This window comes from Xenopus laevis, chromosome 8L (assembly GCF_017654675.1).
Source record: "Xenopus laevis strain J_2021 chromosome 8L, Xenopus_laevis_v10.1, whole genome shotgun sequence".
Lineage (NCBI taxonomy): Eukaryota > Metazoa > Chordata > Amphibia > Anura > Pipidae > Xenopus > Xenopus laevis.
This window is the reverse complement of record NC_054385.1, coordinates 55386049-55402447: the sequence shown is the minus strand read 5'-3', so window position 1 is coordinate 55402447 and position 16399 is coordinate 55386049. Positions and strand designations below refer to the sequence as shown.

Sequence of the window (16399 nt, the reverse complement as noted above, 5' to 3'; positions counted from 1 at the left end):
TACTGCTGTACTGCAAGTTGGAGTGATATCACCCCCCTCCCTTTTCGGCCCCAGCAGCCAAACAAAAGAACAATGGGAAGGTAACCAGATAACAGCTCCCTAACAAAGATAACAGCTGCCTGGTAGATCTAAGAACAGCACTCAATAGTAAAAACCCATGTACCACTGAGACACATTCAGTTACATTCAGTTGAGATGGAAAAACAGCAGCCTGCCAGAAAGCATTTCTCTCCTAAAGTGCACAAGTCACATGACCAGGGGCAGCTGGGAAATTGACAAAATGTCTAGCCCCATGTCAGATTTCAAAATTAAATATAAAAAAATCTGCTCTTTCGAGAAATGGATTTCAGTGCAGAATTCTGCTGGAACAGTATTAAATGGTTCATTTTGAAAATTTTCCCATGACAGTATCCCTTTAATACAGATAAATTACTACATGACAGCACAAAAACCAGTGCAACTAGCATCATCATTTAATATTCTGTCCCATAGCATCAGCTTTTATTACAGACAAACCTAATTTTCTGCTTGATATTTTGCATGTGACTGTCGCAGACACTTTCCAAGATGGTGACCCCCTGTGACAAGTTTGAAGTCCTGGATCATTGCTGCTATTAAGACGCTGAAACTTTAGGCTGGTGCAATAAGTTCAGTACAGTATATAAAACATGACATTTTTAGCCCAATTAATTTTTAGGGTTTAGTTCTCCTTTAAAAGCCAACATGAAGGTAAAATGGCATTGCAGTTAAGGCTTTTTAAAGATCTGCAGTAGCATATACATCTTCTTACATTGTTAGAGAAGTTCCTTTCTACTACTGTTACAACTATTCTACATAGAAAACATTGGCCCATCTACATATTCTTTCTCCCAGTTGTTCAGGCCAGAATTTTTCAAAACAGGTTGTCCAAAACCTTTTCATTTTCCATCAGTTATGCACTGTAGTGAATACAGCTGATTCTTGGAGTGCATCCAAGTAGTAAATGTGGAAGACAAGGGGCAGAAATGACATCAGCTGGGAAGGTTTTTTTTCCCCCATTGAAACTGTACCGGGTGAAATTGTTAATCTCTACTTATGTGCATAGTTCCATGAGTATAATTGGGACACTATTTGAATGGTGACGGTTGAAATGACGGTTATCATAATGACGGTTAAAAAGAAATTATAAAAACGTTTGTATAGGCTTTTTGTTTTAATTGTCAGATTGAATGAATTCAGTTGCATATAGTTCTTGCCATAATTGCATTTTTATTGCCTTCCAGATTTAGTGTTCATTCAAGGAATTATTGGAACCGTACACAGCACATGAAATGTCATTTAATCAAAATAGTATTGATGCTTCTAACAGGCAATAGCAGACTATAATTTTGAATTACTTTTCTAGATTTCCGGCAATTTCACAGTATAATCTGCTGTTGCTTTCTCTGATTACCACCTGAAGTAGAAATAATAAGCTAGGTGGTCAAAAGAAAATGTTTATTTCATTTTGCAGAGAGAGAGAGAATATCCTCCAGTGATCCTTGCAGACAATTTCTGCTCTGAACTGAAAAGTCTATTCTTAGACATTTAAACAATAATGCATGAATTATTTACAACGCTATGAATATTTTATACAGAACTGCTATGCTGGGTTTAGTTACTTGTTCATTATGAGCGCATCATTTTTGTGTGTTTTCTCCTAGTGTAAAACTTTATCTGGGATCTGTGATCACATCATTTCTCTCTCGTCGGATTCTTTGGTGTCACAATCTGCTCATTTGGAAGTTGTTCATCTCACCAACATTATGCCCAGCGAAGGATTGGTAAGATCTGTAACTGATTTTACTAATATACTGCACTAATAATCCACACATTTAAAGACAACTGCTGACCATTCCTTAACTGATTTGCAGGTCAGTGACTGATGAATCTGGAAGTAGGCAGATTTTGTACAAGACATTTTTTTTGTTTAATCTACAGCAATATATAGGTTTAAGGCTATTATTAAAGATACGATATACATATATAAAATTTATCAAAAATTACAACTGCAATTTTTTTCTCAGGTTTGCCCTATCTCACTCACCTCCAATCTACTGTGATCCTTATTCAAGAGGTAATACAGCCACCAGCGGTCCTGCTGGCTCATAGAAGGAGACCAGGGAAGAAGCAGTAGGCCTGTCTCATCTTATTAGACCCTTCAGCGTGCGCTGGGCTGTCATTCTGTCACAGTTATTGCCAGCCAAATCAAATTTGTCATAGTGCAATATAGTGATTTTAATATCAGTTCCATCAAACAAGATAAGGCAGGCCTACTGCTCCTGCACTGGCCTGCCCACAAGCATAGCAACAGAGGCTACACTATTGATTAGGTACTGCAAGAGACCAGAAGGGAGGAAGACAGGAAAAACAAGTAGGTACATAATTCAAAAACTAGACTTTAAATCGCCTTTTAGGTTTCAAACATATGTATTCCAGTATTTTAAACATGAATCTTAGTTTTAGCTTTATTTCCACTAAATACATAGGCATAAAAAGAGAATCTAGCCCTCTAGATAGAAAGTACGAAAATTATGCAGAATCAAAGAACATGCTGGACCCCGTTTCAGTCCCTTCAGGGTCAAGTGTTTTTGACCTTGTGTTCTGCATTCTGTGTTCTCTATTTAGTTTATCATTATGCAGAGATGGAAAGATCTAAGATTATTGTGAAGTATCCTTTAAGGATCCACCTGTGTCCGGCTGAGCAAATAACAGTGTTCAGATCTACTGCCAGAAAAATGTAGAACACTCTATGTATTCATGCTGTCTATTTGAAACACAAACTAAGCCACTCTTTGCTTTCTATTAGCATTCCGGGCACAGAATATTAAACGTGATATAGATTTTGTTCACTTTTTCTCTAGACTTCTTTTATTTTTATTTATAGATTTTACTAAACACGAAAGCTCTATATTCATGTTTTATTTGTATCTAGGGTTTATAAATGAAGGCTTTATTTTGTGACTTAATTAATTGTCTACATGCAGATGTTTTGTTGGGAAGCATTGCTGAATCCCAAAGAATCCCACATACCTCTCTGCTACTACCAGAAAGTTCATTTCTCAGAAAGAACTGGTTGCCTAAACAAATTATTTTGTACAGCTCCTGCACAGTGATACTGTAAATATACCATCAGAATTAGGAATCAACCCCTGTCAAGAGGCAGGAGTAGACTGCATAATATGTAGCTGAAGTGGTATACATATTGTATGTTGGTGGTACAAACTCTGGGTCATTTTCTGGAGGTACCAATTGATCTGCACCTTAATCCCCAGGCCACTTTATAATTGCAGCACCAATATCTAACATGCTGTTTACCTAGAATAAGCATATGCTCAATGATATATGACTCTATTTTTTCATGCTGGAAATAAATTTGCAGGGCTGCACTTCCATAACCAACGCATACTATTATGTTTTATATACAGAATTCATAAGGCTTTATCATACTATACAGCAAATGAGTGTTCAGACATTATCTTTAGTCCCCGATCCAGAGAAACATACAGTAAATATCCCCTATCACAGTTGCACACACAGAAGAGTCGTTTTTTTCAGAAGCTGAATTACCTACCAATATGTTTTGGCTTTTTGGAGGTAACCCAAGCTCAACTCTATACAAAAAGTGCCCAGGTGGGAGCTGGACTCAGGACCTTAGCCCTGCAAGGCAATCTTAATACAATAAGTGATCAGAAGGAGAAGGAAACCCTAAAAATGAATAAGACTAAAAATGCCATGTTTTATATACTGAACTTGCTGCACACGCCAAACGTTTCAGCTTGTCAATAGCAGCAATGATCCAGGACTTCAAACTTGTCACAGGGGGTCACCATCTAGGAAAATGTCTGTGACACCCACATGCAAGGTAGAGCGAATTATTTGCAGTGTAAACAGTGTAATTTAGAAATAAAAACTACATCATAAAAATCATGAAAGAATCCCTTTAAGAATCGTATTCTGGAAGTAAGCGCTGTGCATTTGTTTTCATTGATCAGCTATTTAGTGTGTTAGTATACCTAACAAGAAACTGATGCATTGCATTATATTTCCAGAAAATGATTTTGTAGATTTCATTACAAGCCAAGCAATCCCATACTGAGGGGCAGATTTATCAAAGGTGGAGGTGAATTTTGGAATGAAAAAAATTCGAATTTCGAGCTAATAGGGAATAGTCCAAATTCGATTTGAATGTACTGTCTCTTTAAAAATTTCGACTTCAACCATTCACCATCTAAAACCTGCCGAATTGCTGTTTTAGACTATGGGGGTCCTCCTAGAACCTATTTGGAGTCAAGTTTTTTTGGGGAAAAACTTTGAATCGAAATCGATCGAATGCGCTAAAATTTGATTCGTATAATTCAAATTCATACGGACCTATTCAATCGAAAACTGACCTATTCGACCAAAAAAAACTTTGACTTAATTTCGGTTGGTCTTTTTGAATTAGAATTTTGAAGTTTTTTCAATTTGAAATTTGACCCTCGATAAATATGCCCCTGAATGTCACAGCACTTCTTGTACAGATGGTGGCAGTTGCCTCCATTTCCCGTGACTGTAGGTTTCAAAACATCAGTGAACACAGCTGTTCTTATAGCATGGCAGTTATCTCATGTCTGCACCTGGTTCAAAGCAGAAGACCAGATTTGTTTTTTTCATGCATTTTTAAAGTGACTTCTTCAAAATAGATTAACTAGCATTCTTACTCACCTAACATCACACATTTCTATTTTTATCTTTGAAAAAAGTATAGATAATGATAAACCTATATTGCAATTAAAGGGCAATAAAAGGCATTATTACTATAATGATTTGAAATATGAATGCAAATTATGATTAATTTACTGTTAATAGAAATGTGATTAATTTAACCCATACAATAATAATGGAAGGGAATTTGCAATATTATGCAATTTGTTACAGGAAAACTCATTCTCATATTACAGCTGAATGTGTGTTAACTGACTGCATTTCTTTAAGAGAAATGCTATTTGGAGGGCACAAGGCTTAGGTTTTGGGCCACATTAAACTCTTATGAAGATTACAAAATATAGCAAAGTTCCATAACAGGGAGCAATTTTGTATTTTGAATATACATCTTATAGCAATGCCCTGAATGGCACAATGAACACCTTTTTCAATTCAGAAAATATTGAACTACAGCTGTAATTACAGTTACTCGCTAAAACAAATGAGTTTATTGGTTCCCCCTGATTAGTGATTGGCAAATCTGTCCCGTTTCGCCTAAAAAGTTGCAGAACGGCAAAAAATGTGCGAAATGCATTGATGACAATGGACGTCAATTTTTTTTTACAAGCAACAATTTTTCTTGCTCCAAATGCATTCAAGTCAGTGGGCGTATTTTCTTTTAGTGACTTTTTTGTCTAAATGCATTAAATTCAATGGACGTCAATTTTTTTTATGCACAACAATATTTTACACACGCAACAATTTTTCTTGCTCCAAATTTATTAAAGTCAATGGGCCGATTTTGTGTCTGTGACTGTTCTGTCCAAATGCTTTAAAGTCGATGGACGTTTTTTTATGGCGACTTTTTTGGTCAAATGCATTAAAGTCAATGGGCATTTTTGTTATGGCTACTTTTTTGTCCAAATGCATTAAAGTCAATGGATGTTTTTTTCTTATGGCGACATTTTTGTCAAATTTTTGCAGCAGTTTAATGAAAACATTTGCAGATAGAAAAATGCCACGACTGGCTGAAAAAAATTGCTCATCACTACCCCTGATGCTTTATTTACTTTGTGCCCATCAATGAATGGCAAGGGAAGCTTGAGACCACTGGACCACCACCCTTCCTTGAATTAGCATACCTTTACCACAAAAACACATTATACAATATCCATACTACACAAACTGGTAACTATGCCAGCATTGTGTGACCATTGCCAAACCATTTTAGTCCATTAAATATCCCTGAGTAAGTATTTTTTCTTTAATTCTCAAAGGTAGGTTGTCTTTATATCTTTACATAATGACTCACTCACTTTCCACTGGTATTGTTTCCCCTTATCTCTTGGTATAGGACCTCCATAACTTAAAAGTAGTAGCAACCATGAACCATGACCTAAAGTAACATTTAATATGAGCTCATATTATGAAAATAAAAAATATTTTTATATATAATAGATTAAAAACCCCCATTTTAATAAATCAATAAGAAATTACCATTTCTGAAATAAGCATGTTACTCCTTAATATCCCCTCTCAGAAATCTACTCTTCACGCAGCTTTGTATCTGAAACAGTTGAAAACAGCTGTAATAAAATCTAGACAAAGGATTCCACACCAATGTATTTGACCTGTGAAAAGTCAATCAAAATCTCACTGCTGAGAGAGGGATATGGAATATGTCCCAGGTCTTTCTACTGATTCCCAAGAGATGAAGCTCACATTATATTTCAATTTACATGTTCCTTTTAATAGCTCAACTCATTTGCAAAAAGTCTAGTTATACATCACTAGCTTGACTTACACAAAAACATGCAGGTAAGAAATTAAAAATATGAAAGATACTTCTAGGACAAAGATAAGTGAATTCTTAATAGAGAATGAATTAGGAATACTTGTCAATAATACATTTATCTATAGAAAGTGATACTCGTCAACTGAAGAAAGGCTGACAATTTGTGTGGGCTATGCATAAACATATAAGGAGGTGAATAATAACCCTTTGATACATTATTCACCAGTAGCTCTTTACAGTGGACGTGCGGATATACTTCGAAATAAGAGGAGGTTTCATTTCAAGGTGCACATATAGTTTCTTATTGTGAGAGCTGTAACGGTTTCCCCTAAAGCAATCATACTGACATATTAGAGAGTTTAAAAAAAAATAGGATTTGTTTCTAGCAAGAGACAAAATAAAAGGTTGCTATAATGAAATCTTTATAAAAAGTTAGTCAGACTGCTGAAAGGAAAGGAATTCTGCCTCCACAAATTGACAAATTAGAGATGGCTACATATGGGTTTTTTGCCTGCCTCTGGATCAACTAGAAACTATACGTTTCTGTGTAACTATGTTTCTAAGTTCTTCAGAGGAAGAATGCCTCTCTAGGTGGAAACAGAACTCGTCACTTCCTAAGTCCTTTATATTACTTAATTTAATTCAATTCTTTATATAGCCTAGGAAAATTATAAGGAAATGGATAATGATTATTTCATTGGGTGGATGTGGAAGACTTTGATTTATTTTCATCTTCATTCAAGACATCATTCAAGACATCTTCATTAGAATAGTGAAATAAGATTCAGTTCCTCTTTTGTACAAAACACTGGAGTCTGTTCTCTGAATGCGGTTGCCCATCAGAAAACACAATCTGTGTCCGTGCATTTGTGATAAGTTATTAAAAATATTTTAGGTTATAATGCTCATATTAAAGAAGAAAGATGTGGGCATTCAATTGACTCACCTAAGAGATCATTAGAAAAATAAACATGAATAGCCTTTACAATCATACTGGCCCTGTCAGGTCATCAGAAGGCAGTAAATCATATTCTCTTTTTGACCTGCAGAGTTGCCATTCTGCTGCAGATAGTGAAGAACTTCACAAATCCCTTATACATATGTAGTTTCAAATCCGAAGATTTAATATTTGCCAACACTACTATAGGGAAAGCCTTTTTAAAAGAGAACGTATTTACTTAAGAGATTTGAATCCTCACTTTAGGTACAGGTATGGGACCTATTATCGAGAATGCTTGGGACCTGGGGTTTTCCAGGTTAGGGATCTGTCACGTTCGGCACCCTATATCCAGAACCCAAGCTAAACTCCCTGGTCTCGGCTGTCACTTCTGCCTTATATACCATTTACAAACTGATTGCATTCAACACGACACGACTGTCGGCTGAAGATGCAACGTGGAGTGTTCACATCCAACAGTCGTGCCGGATGCAATCAGTTTGTAGATGTGACATTTGTATTCCTTAGGCTGGAACTACACTTTCTCGATTTGTACCCAAAATCCAGAACCAATGCTAGGCTCCCTGTTCTCGGCTCTTGCTTCCGCCTTTAACAGCCTTTTCATGCTAATTGGATGCCGCCAGGTCTTAACAGAGAGAGGAGCAAAGCTAACGGTTCTGGACGAGCAAAGGGGCACGATCGTCTCACCAGGATACTGGAAGGAAGAACAGCACCACGAACAGGCAGGCCGGGCCAGCACAAGCAGATAGAATGGTCAGACAGGCCGGAATCAGGATAGAGATCGTAGAATAGTCGATGGACAGGCAAAGGTCAGATTGGAGAGGTCAGAATAGTCACGGACAGGCAGGATCAGGATTGGAGAGATCAGAGTAGTAAATCAGACAGGCAAGGGTCAAAACACAATAGATCAGTCAGGATTCACAAGGAATTAACACCCAGGAACTTCTAAATAGAACCTAACAATGGGCAGTGTGCTGAAATCCAAATTTGAATTTGGCACCATTGCGCGCTGACGTCACGCGCCAGCGTTTTGTGCCTTTAAAAGACGTGCGTGCGGTGCGCGCCTTAGAGGAAGCCGGCACAGGAGAGAAGTGAGCAGCGGGGGTCCACGCTAAGGACACGGCGGTGGCCCCCGCTGCCCACTAGACCACCAGGGTAAGGCTTCCTTACAGGATCTTACTGTAATTTGGATCTCCATTCTTTGCTAAAAAATGTTAAACATTAATTAAACCCAGTATAATTGTTTTACCACCAATAATGATTAACAATATCAATGTACAATGTACAGTTGTATTATGACAGAGAAAAAGGATATATTTTTAAAAAAAATTAATTATTTAATTAACATGAAGTCAAGGGAAGATGCCTTCCTGTAATTCATAGCTTTTTGGCCTGAAAACTCTGAATTTTGCCCACAAACTCCGAAAACTTTGGGGTATTGCCAAAAACCCAGAGTACATCAAAAAAGTATTCGGACTTCTCCCATTGACTATGCAACCTCAAAAGGTCTGAGATGCCGGATTTTCAGATTCGGACACCCATGTGTTATTTCTGATTTTATTTAAAAAAAATCATGAATTTTTCATGATTTTTGCATTCAGAGTTTAGTAAATAACCCCCGTAAAAGTCCTAAAGTCATATTTTGAGGACTGTTCCTTCAATTTTATTAGGTCACTATAGTGCAAGGATTTTGGGTGAAAACTAACAAATTACTTCTTTAGGGCTCTTTATTTTAAGACTGTATCTGTTATATATAATTTTATATATATATATATATATATATATATATATATATATATATATATATATATATATATATATATATATATATTACAATTATTAGGCAAGCTAACACACTCTCTTACAATACTCTCTACAGAATAAGATTATAATCTGTTTTCCCAACCAAGCATGGAAATGTTTTTAGAAAATAATATTTAGAATTCCTTAGCTAGTAATTTAAAAATTAGGTCAGTTGCAAAACAGAATCAGCAAACAGCACAGTAGCTATTTTTCTTTTCTTAATCCAGTACAACCCTGATGATCATGCACAATAGTCTGAACAGCAAAAAGTTGTAATTACAAGGTTTCGACATTGCTTCCATTAGCGAAAGAAGTTCAAAGCTAAAAATGTATGCCACTTTTTCACAGAAATCACTGAAGCAAAACTGAAAATGCAAATTATTGCACTTAGGATACTAAAGGATTATTTAAAGTAATTAGTATCCATTGGTGGGGATTAAGCAACTTTGAAGGTATCCAAAAAGGGTTTGGCAATTTATATGGGCCCTGATAGGTAGAGGTAATTTATTCTTCTTCTTTCAGTTCAGATACGTGAAGTGGAACTCCCTGGTATGTTAAACCCTTATGGGTAATGCATTGGTTCAATTAAATGTATCAAGGTTTTAACTGCAATGAGGTGTGAGAATGATATACAGAAATGACAAGTTAAGGATCCCACAATTCTTCTCCCTTAGGCTGGAACTACAGGGTGCGCCTTTCCAATCCACGCGATGAGAGGAAGCGTAGGCATCACGTCGGATGCACCGAATCTAATGTAAGAAATACAAATGTCGCATCTACAAACTGATTGCATCCAACACGACACGACTGTCGGCTCAAGATGCAACGTGCAGTGTTCACATCCAACAGTCGTGCCGGATGCAATCAGTTTGTAGATGCACCATTTGTATTACTTAGGCTGGAACTACACTTTCTCGATTGGTACCCAAAATCCAGAACCAATGCTAGGCTCCCTGGTCTCGGCTCTTGGTTCCGCCTTTAACAGCTGCCTTTCACCTCGGGAGGAGCCCTCGGCTAATTGGATGCTGCCAGGTCTTATAAAGAGAGGAGCCAAGCTAAGGGTTCTGGACGAGCAGAGCGACACAATCGTTAGCAACGTCCTTTTGGGCAGAAGGTCACAGTTCAAGGAACAGACAAAAGCGTAGTCAAATCAGGCCGGGTCGGTGCGGGTAGAATACAAGCGAAGTTGGACAGGCAAGGGTCAAAACCAGAAGATCAGATCAGAAGAGTCAAGCCAGGCACGGGTCGGATAACGGATTTCAGAATAGTCGGATAACAGGCAGAGGTCGGGATCACTGAAGTCAGCAAAGTCAGGCAGGCAGGGTCAAAACAGGAATCAGAATACAAATAGAACGCACCCAGGCGTCCCCCCCGCCCAACTAGACCACCAGGATGAGTTTTCCTCACATACACGGTGCGCGTCCTTCTGATCCGACGTGATGAGAGGAAGTGCAGGTGTTGCGTCGGATGCACCAAATCTAATGTAAGTAATACAAATGTTGCATCTACAAACTGATTTCATCCAACACAACTTTCGGATGAAGATGCAATGTGCAGCTTTTCCATCCGACAGTCGTGTCGTATGAAATAAGTTTGTAGATGCGACATTTGTTTACTTACATTAGATTCAGCGCATCTGACATGACGGCCTGTGCTGGCTCTCATCATGTCAGATTGGAAGGATGTGCACCATGTAGTCTCAGCAATACATTCTATTTGGCGCAACTGACATGATACCTGCGCTTCCACTCATTGGACGGAACAGAAGGACGTGCACCGTTTAGTTCCAGCCTTACTCTTTTCTTATATGTATGAACTTATTGTGAATAAGCAGAATATCAATACATGCTAAATGTTGCAACTACAACAACCTTACCTTAGTTATAGACTACTGTATATATAGCTAATCATATGATTTTGGTTAAACATGAGTGCACATCAGTTCTCTCTGCAGTCTGTATAGTCAGATATGTAATTTTTTAAACAAAATTATGATTGGCACATTTTTGACTGTCCTTTTACACCATTTTTCTTCCTTGTGCTTGTCATAATCCTCGCATAATTCCCTGAAAAGAGACAAGCAGTCTGTTACTACAGAATTATACATAAAGAAAGGATTGTTATGAATCTTAATTAGTGAATGTTGACAATATTTAAAACAAACATGTCTTACTAAGAGGATGTTAGCATAATCTGAAAGAACCAGAGTTTCATGCATGCTTGCATTGTACAGTAATTCTGAAGGCACATGTTCATAAAAAGTGTTCTTTGATAAATCTGTTTTCACATTACTACAGCATTTACTGCATCATTGCCTTCACTTTCTCTTTCCACATCCTTGTTTTAGTCACCTACATCCTAAGACCACATTAAGAAAGCCCAACCTTTCTTATAGAGGTTTAAAAAATTTATTTTCTGATCCCACAAGTGGGGACTAAGGCAAAAATAGATTTCAAAGAAGTGCAAAATTAGTATATTCCATGGGTTTACAGTTTTGTTCTTGTAAATTTTCCATTCTACCTTAACATGCACACATTTTCATAAATGTTCTCTAACAGTAAGGGACAGATTTAAAGGGATACTGTCATGGGAATTATTATTTTTTCCAAAATGAATCAGTTAATAGTGATGCTCCAGCAGAATTCTGCACTGAAATCCATTTCTCAAAAGAGCAAACTGATTTTTTTTATTCAATTTTGAAATCTGACATGGGCTAGTCATATGACTTGTGCTCTGATAAACTTCAATCACTCTTTACTGCTGTACTGCACCCCCTCCCTTTTTTTCCCCCAGCAGCCAAACAAAAGAGCAATGGGAAGGTAACCAGATAGCAGCTCCCTAACACAAGATAACAGCTGCCTGGTAGATCTAAGAACAAAACTCAATAGTAAAAACCCATGTCCCACTGAGACACATTCAGTTACATTGAGAAGGAAAAACAGCAGCCTGCCAGAAAGCATTTCTCTCCTAAAGTGCAGGCACAAGTCACATGACTGGGGGCAGCTGGGAAATTGACAAAATGTCTAGCCCCATGTTAGATTTCAAAATTGAATATAAAAAAAATGTTTGCTCTTTTGAGAAATGCATATTTTAGCTTTGATTTTTTTTAAAAAAATGTGCTGGGGTTTGTCCAATTCCCATATTGAGATTAAGTAGTACATTTTCAAATTTAAGGCCAGATTTAGTTTGACCAGCAAAGACTTTCTCCTAATTCAGTTCAATTTTTCCAGAGAGCCAAATGAAATTCAGTGAGAATTGTTTATCACATCAAAAGTGTATGGTAAAACACTGGAATGAATTGGGAATTAGAATCTTGTTCCCACTTAAATTGAATCTCGCCCATAAACTTTTACATTATAAACCATAAAATAAAATTTTCTCATGGTATTGAATCTGGCCCTTTGTTTTATAATATAATTTGCATTTAAAGTATATGTAAACCCTACATTTTTCTACCATGTAGATAAAGTTAGGCACCTATCCCCCACCCAAACTGCATAATTTGTACTGTATAGGTCCTCTTCACCTTCATATGTCCAGCACCAGCAGATTTTCCTAAAACGAACAGCTTTCACCTAGCGGTCATTTTCCCACATCATCGGCAACATTTATATCTGCAAAAAGCACATGTGCACTGTAAAGTTTGTTGTTGGTTACAGAAATTTGTAAATACGTTAAAAAAAAACATTGCATTAAAAGCCACATACCCACCAGCAATGTTTAGTAATCCCCTTTGCAGAGTGTTATATAATATTTATTTGGTTTGTTCCTATTTCACAGGGAATACATGAACAAGGAGTTTCTCCTTTCTTTTACTGAATGAATTATTAATAAAAATGTATCTTTTATAGAAGCTATTGCAATATAAACAGAAAGGAGGGAGGGAGGAGTTCAAAGCATCCAATACACATAGGATTGTTTTTTTTTTAAATTTTCTCAGACAAAAGGTAGTCTGATGTCCAAAGTGATAGCTTAATAAAACCAAGAAAGAATTCTCACTTTCCAATGTTTTTTATGTAGGACTTATTGACATCTTCAGTTATGTGCCTTTCAGGGAATGTACATCAAGTCTACATATGATGGACTGCATGTGATTACTGGAACTACAGAAAACGTAAGTTCAATTCATTATTATTTATTTTTTTAGCATTATTTACCACTTGAAAAAAATGCTTTCTATTGACGCTAATATACAGTATTCACTGCATTTCCCATTTCTTTAATGAAACCTTGGAGAAGAGTTGCATGTGCAAGTGTTTAATTTTAAAAAAATGTTGCCTAGGGCTCCCTGAAATCCTCTTACCTTTTTTATGCTTTGCTTAAACATCAGTATTTGACTGGATATGTTGAAGGCTAGTATAATACAATCTTGTATTTATATCTATATATGAATATTTTATTTGTGGTTTTTATATACGAAAGGCCATAGATGGCTTACTGTTGATAGCATGGGCAAATCTGAATTGTTATCAGGAGAGCCAACAAAGGAGGCTCAATAGTAGTGATGGACCAGTCAATGTACATGGCAGAGTCAATCAGACAACTGATGGACTCTGACACTTACATGGCACTGAATTCCAATCCAGTTGAAAATTATCAAACCATACTTTTCGAATTGGTAGATAAATATCATGACTTGGGCATCATAAAAACACATACTAGAGACTTTTTAAAAGTTGAGAACCCAATTGTAGCTATCTTTCATCACCTTCCAAAGGTTCACAAGCCAGATAGACCCCCAAAAGGTAGACCAATAGTGGCTGGGATAGGATCTCTAGGGGAGCCCCTTTCTGAACTCATTGACCATTATTTACAACCTCTTGTATTTCATTTGTCAGGCTACATTAAAGACAGTGGACAAGTTCTTTCCACTATGAATAAATTTACTTGGTGTCAGGGTTTCAACAGTTGATGTATGTTCTCTATATTCCTGCATCCCACACACTCTAGGACTAAGAGCCATATCCTTTCATTTATAGGTATAGCAACTATGAAAGCTCTTTAAAAAATGTTATACTTGAGGCAATAGAAATTCTGCTAACACACAATTTTTTTTTCTTTTTGATTATCAATATTATCTTCAGAAACAAGGCACTGCAACGGGAGCATAATTTGCCCCATCCTATGCAAATTTGAATATGGGAGGGTGGGAATGTATACAGGGACTATAACCCATTTAAACTATACATTGACGATTTGCTCCTCATTTGGAAGGGTGATCTAACAACCTTTAATGAATTCATAGAATACATTAACTGAAATGATTTAAATCTAAGTTTCACTCATGAATTCATGAATTCATGAAATTTCATGAATACCAGGACACCAAGATTCATTTTCTAGACATCAGCCTGTCAAATGAAGGCAACAATGTGATTACCTCTCTATACCGCAAAGAATGTGCAGCCACTTACGAGCCACTTCTTCACATCCTAAACATTTAATAAGAAATATACCAGTAGGCCAATTCCTTCGTCTTAGAAGACTATGCTCTGATTTCTGTACCTTTGTGACAGAAGCATGTCATTTAAGAGACAGGTAACTACACAGGGGATACAATATGAGTTTATTGAAAGAAGCCTTTAAAAAAGCGCTCATGACCCCAAGACACTCTCTTCTCCAAAAACAAACATCTATATCTGGAGGCCCTCTAAAGCTAGCATCAACCGTATACAAACCCTTATGTATATTTACATACAGCCCACAATTTCCCCTGATCAAACGTATAATTGAAAAAAATGTTTCCATCTTATAGACAGATGATAAACTTAACAAAATCTTCAATTCTGGTTGTAAGTTCGTTACCAGAAAAGGTCTCACCCTAAATAACATGCTTTGCCCAGGTATGGTGAATACCAAAAAAGAATCACATACTACCTGGCTAGTGACAAAAGGAAATTTTATATGCGGAGAAAAGAGATGTGTAGTATGTCATGAAAAAAAGCGATACCTTTGCAGACAATGTAAACAGTAAAACCCATAAAATCAAACAATATATTAATTGTAAAACAAAAAATGTGATGTATCTAATTACATGTCTAAAATGCCAGAGTAAATATGTGTCATGAAAATTGAAAGAAAGAATTCGAGAACATATTTCTGACATAAAAAACAAAAAAGAAACCAATGTTTCTAAACATTTTCATTTGTGCAATTCTGGAGATTTGAACTTTTTCAGTATCCAAGGTATAGAAAAACTTTATCAATAACCGGGGAGGTGATCTATCAAAAATTCTGTCTCGAAGAGAAGTATATTGGATCTTTAATCTGAAAACTAGAATACCCTGCGGTATGAATTCCGAATTCGGCGTAACATGTTATGTGTTTACATTCTCTTTATATTCAATACAGTCTAATAATATATATTAACTCTGATAAAATGGAGATGTGTTTCTACATATGTATATACACGTGTATATATATATATATATATATATATATATATATATATATATATATATATATATATATATATATATATGCATATATATATATGTAGTGCTGGGTCTGTGTTTAAGTGCATTCTTCCTTGACATTATATGTATACATACATTTGTATGCTTGTTTCTTTGAATATTAGACCTTTTTCTACCACATTCCCTCTCTGCATATCTCCACACATTAAGATCAATGTTTTTTAAAAAAAATTCTACAATATTTAATTCTTTAAATATTGAGAGGTACTGTCTCTTTAAGGACTTTTCGTTTTCTATAATTTTTTTGATTGGCTGTATAAATGCTCATATCCTGGGAAGATCATCAGAGCCCACGACTAAGCGCCCTGAATGGGTGCGAAATGCGTAGGGTGGATGTGGATGCAGATTTATATACTTTTAATGTTGTATAAATAAAACATTCTTTTAATTCAATTCCTCTGGTCCTGTGGATCCGTTGACTGCCGGTTGGCCCCTGTTTCTATTCTTTTATATACAAAAGGTCATTGATGGCTTACTGTTGATAGCATGGGCAAATCTGAATTGCCACTCAAGATTTCTAAGATTATTTATCAAAAGTCGAGTTTGTGAGGTTTTTGAGGGTTTTTTAACCTCGAATAAACTCACAACTGTAATGTTTCCTTATTTATGAAAAAGCCACAAAAAAACCTCAGTTGATTGCAATCAGGGGGAAAACCTTCTAAA

At 36.3% G+C, this 16399-nt stretch overlaps 1 protein-coding gene across 3 annotated transcripts in view; it reads left to right on the top strand.

Moving 5' to 3' along the window:
• LOC108698914 (connector enhancer of kinase suppressor of ras 2-like) overlaps positions 1-16399 on the top strand; it is a 306790-nt gene that overhangs the window by 180542 nt on the left and 109849 nt on the right. For all 3 annotated transcript variants that reach the window (XM_041572777.1, XM_041572776.1, XM_041572775.1), the window contains exons 6-7: positions 1683-1802; positions 13315-13374. In XM_041572777.1, the coding sequence (XP_041428711.1) occupies positions 1683-1802; positions 13315-13374 (180 nt within the window). The remainder of the gene's footprint in view (positions 1-1682; positions 1803-13314; positions 13375-16399) is intronic.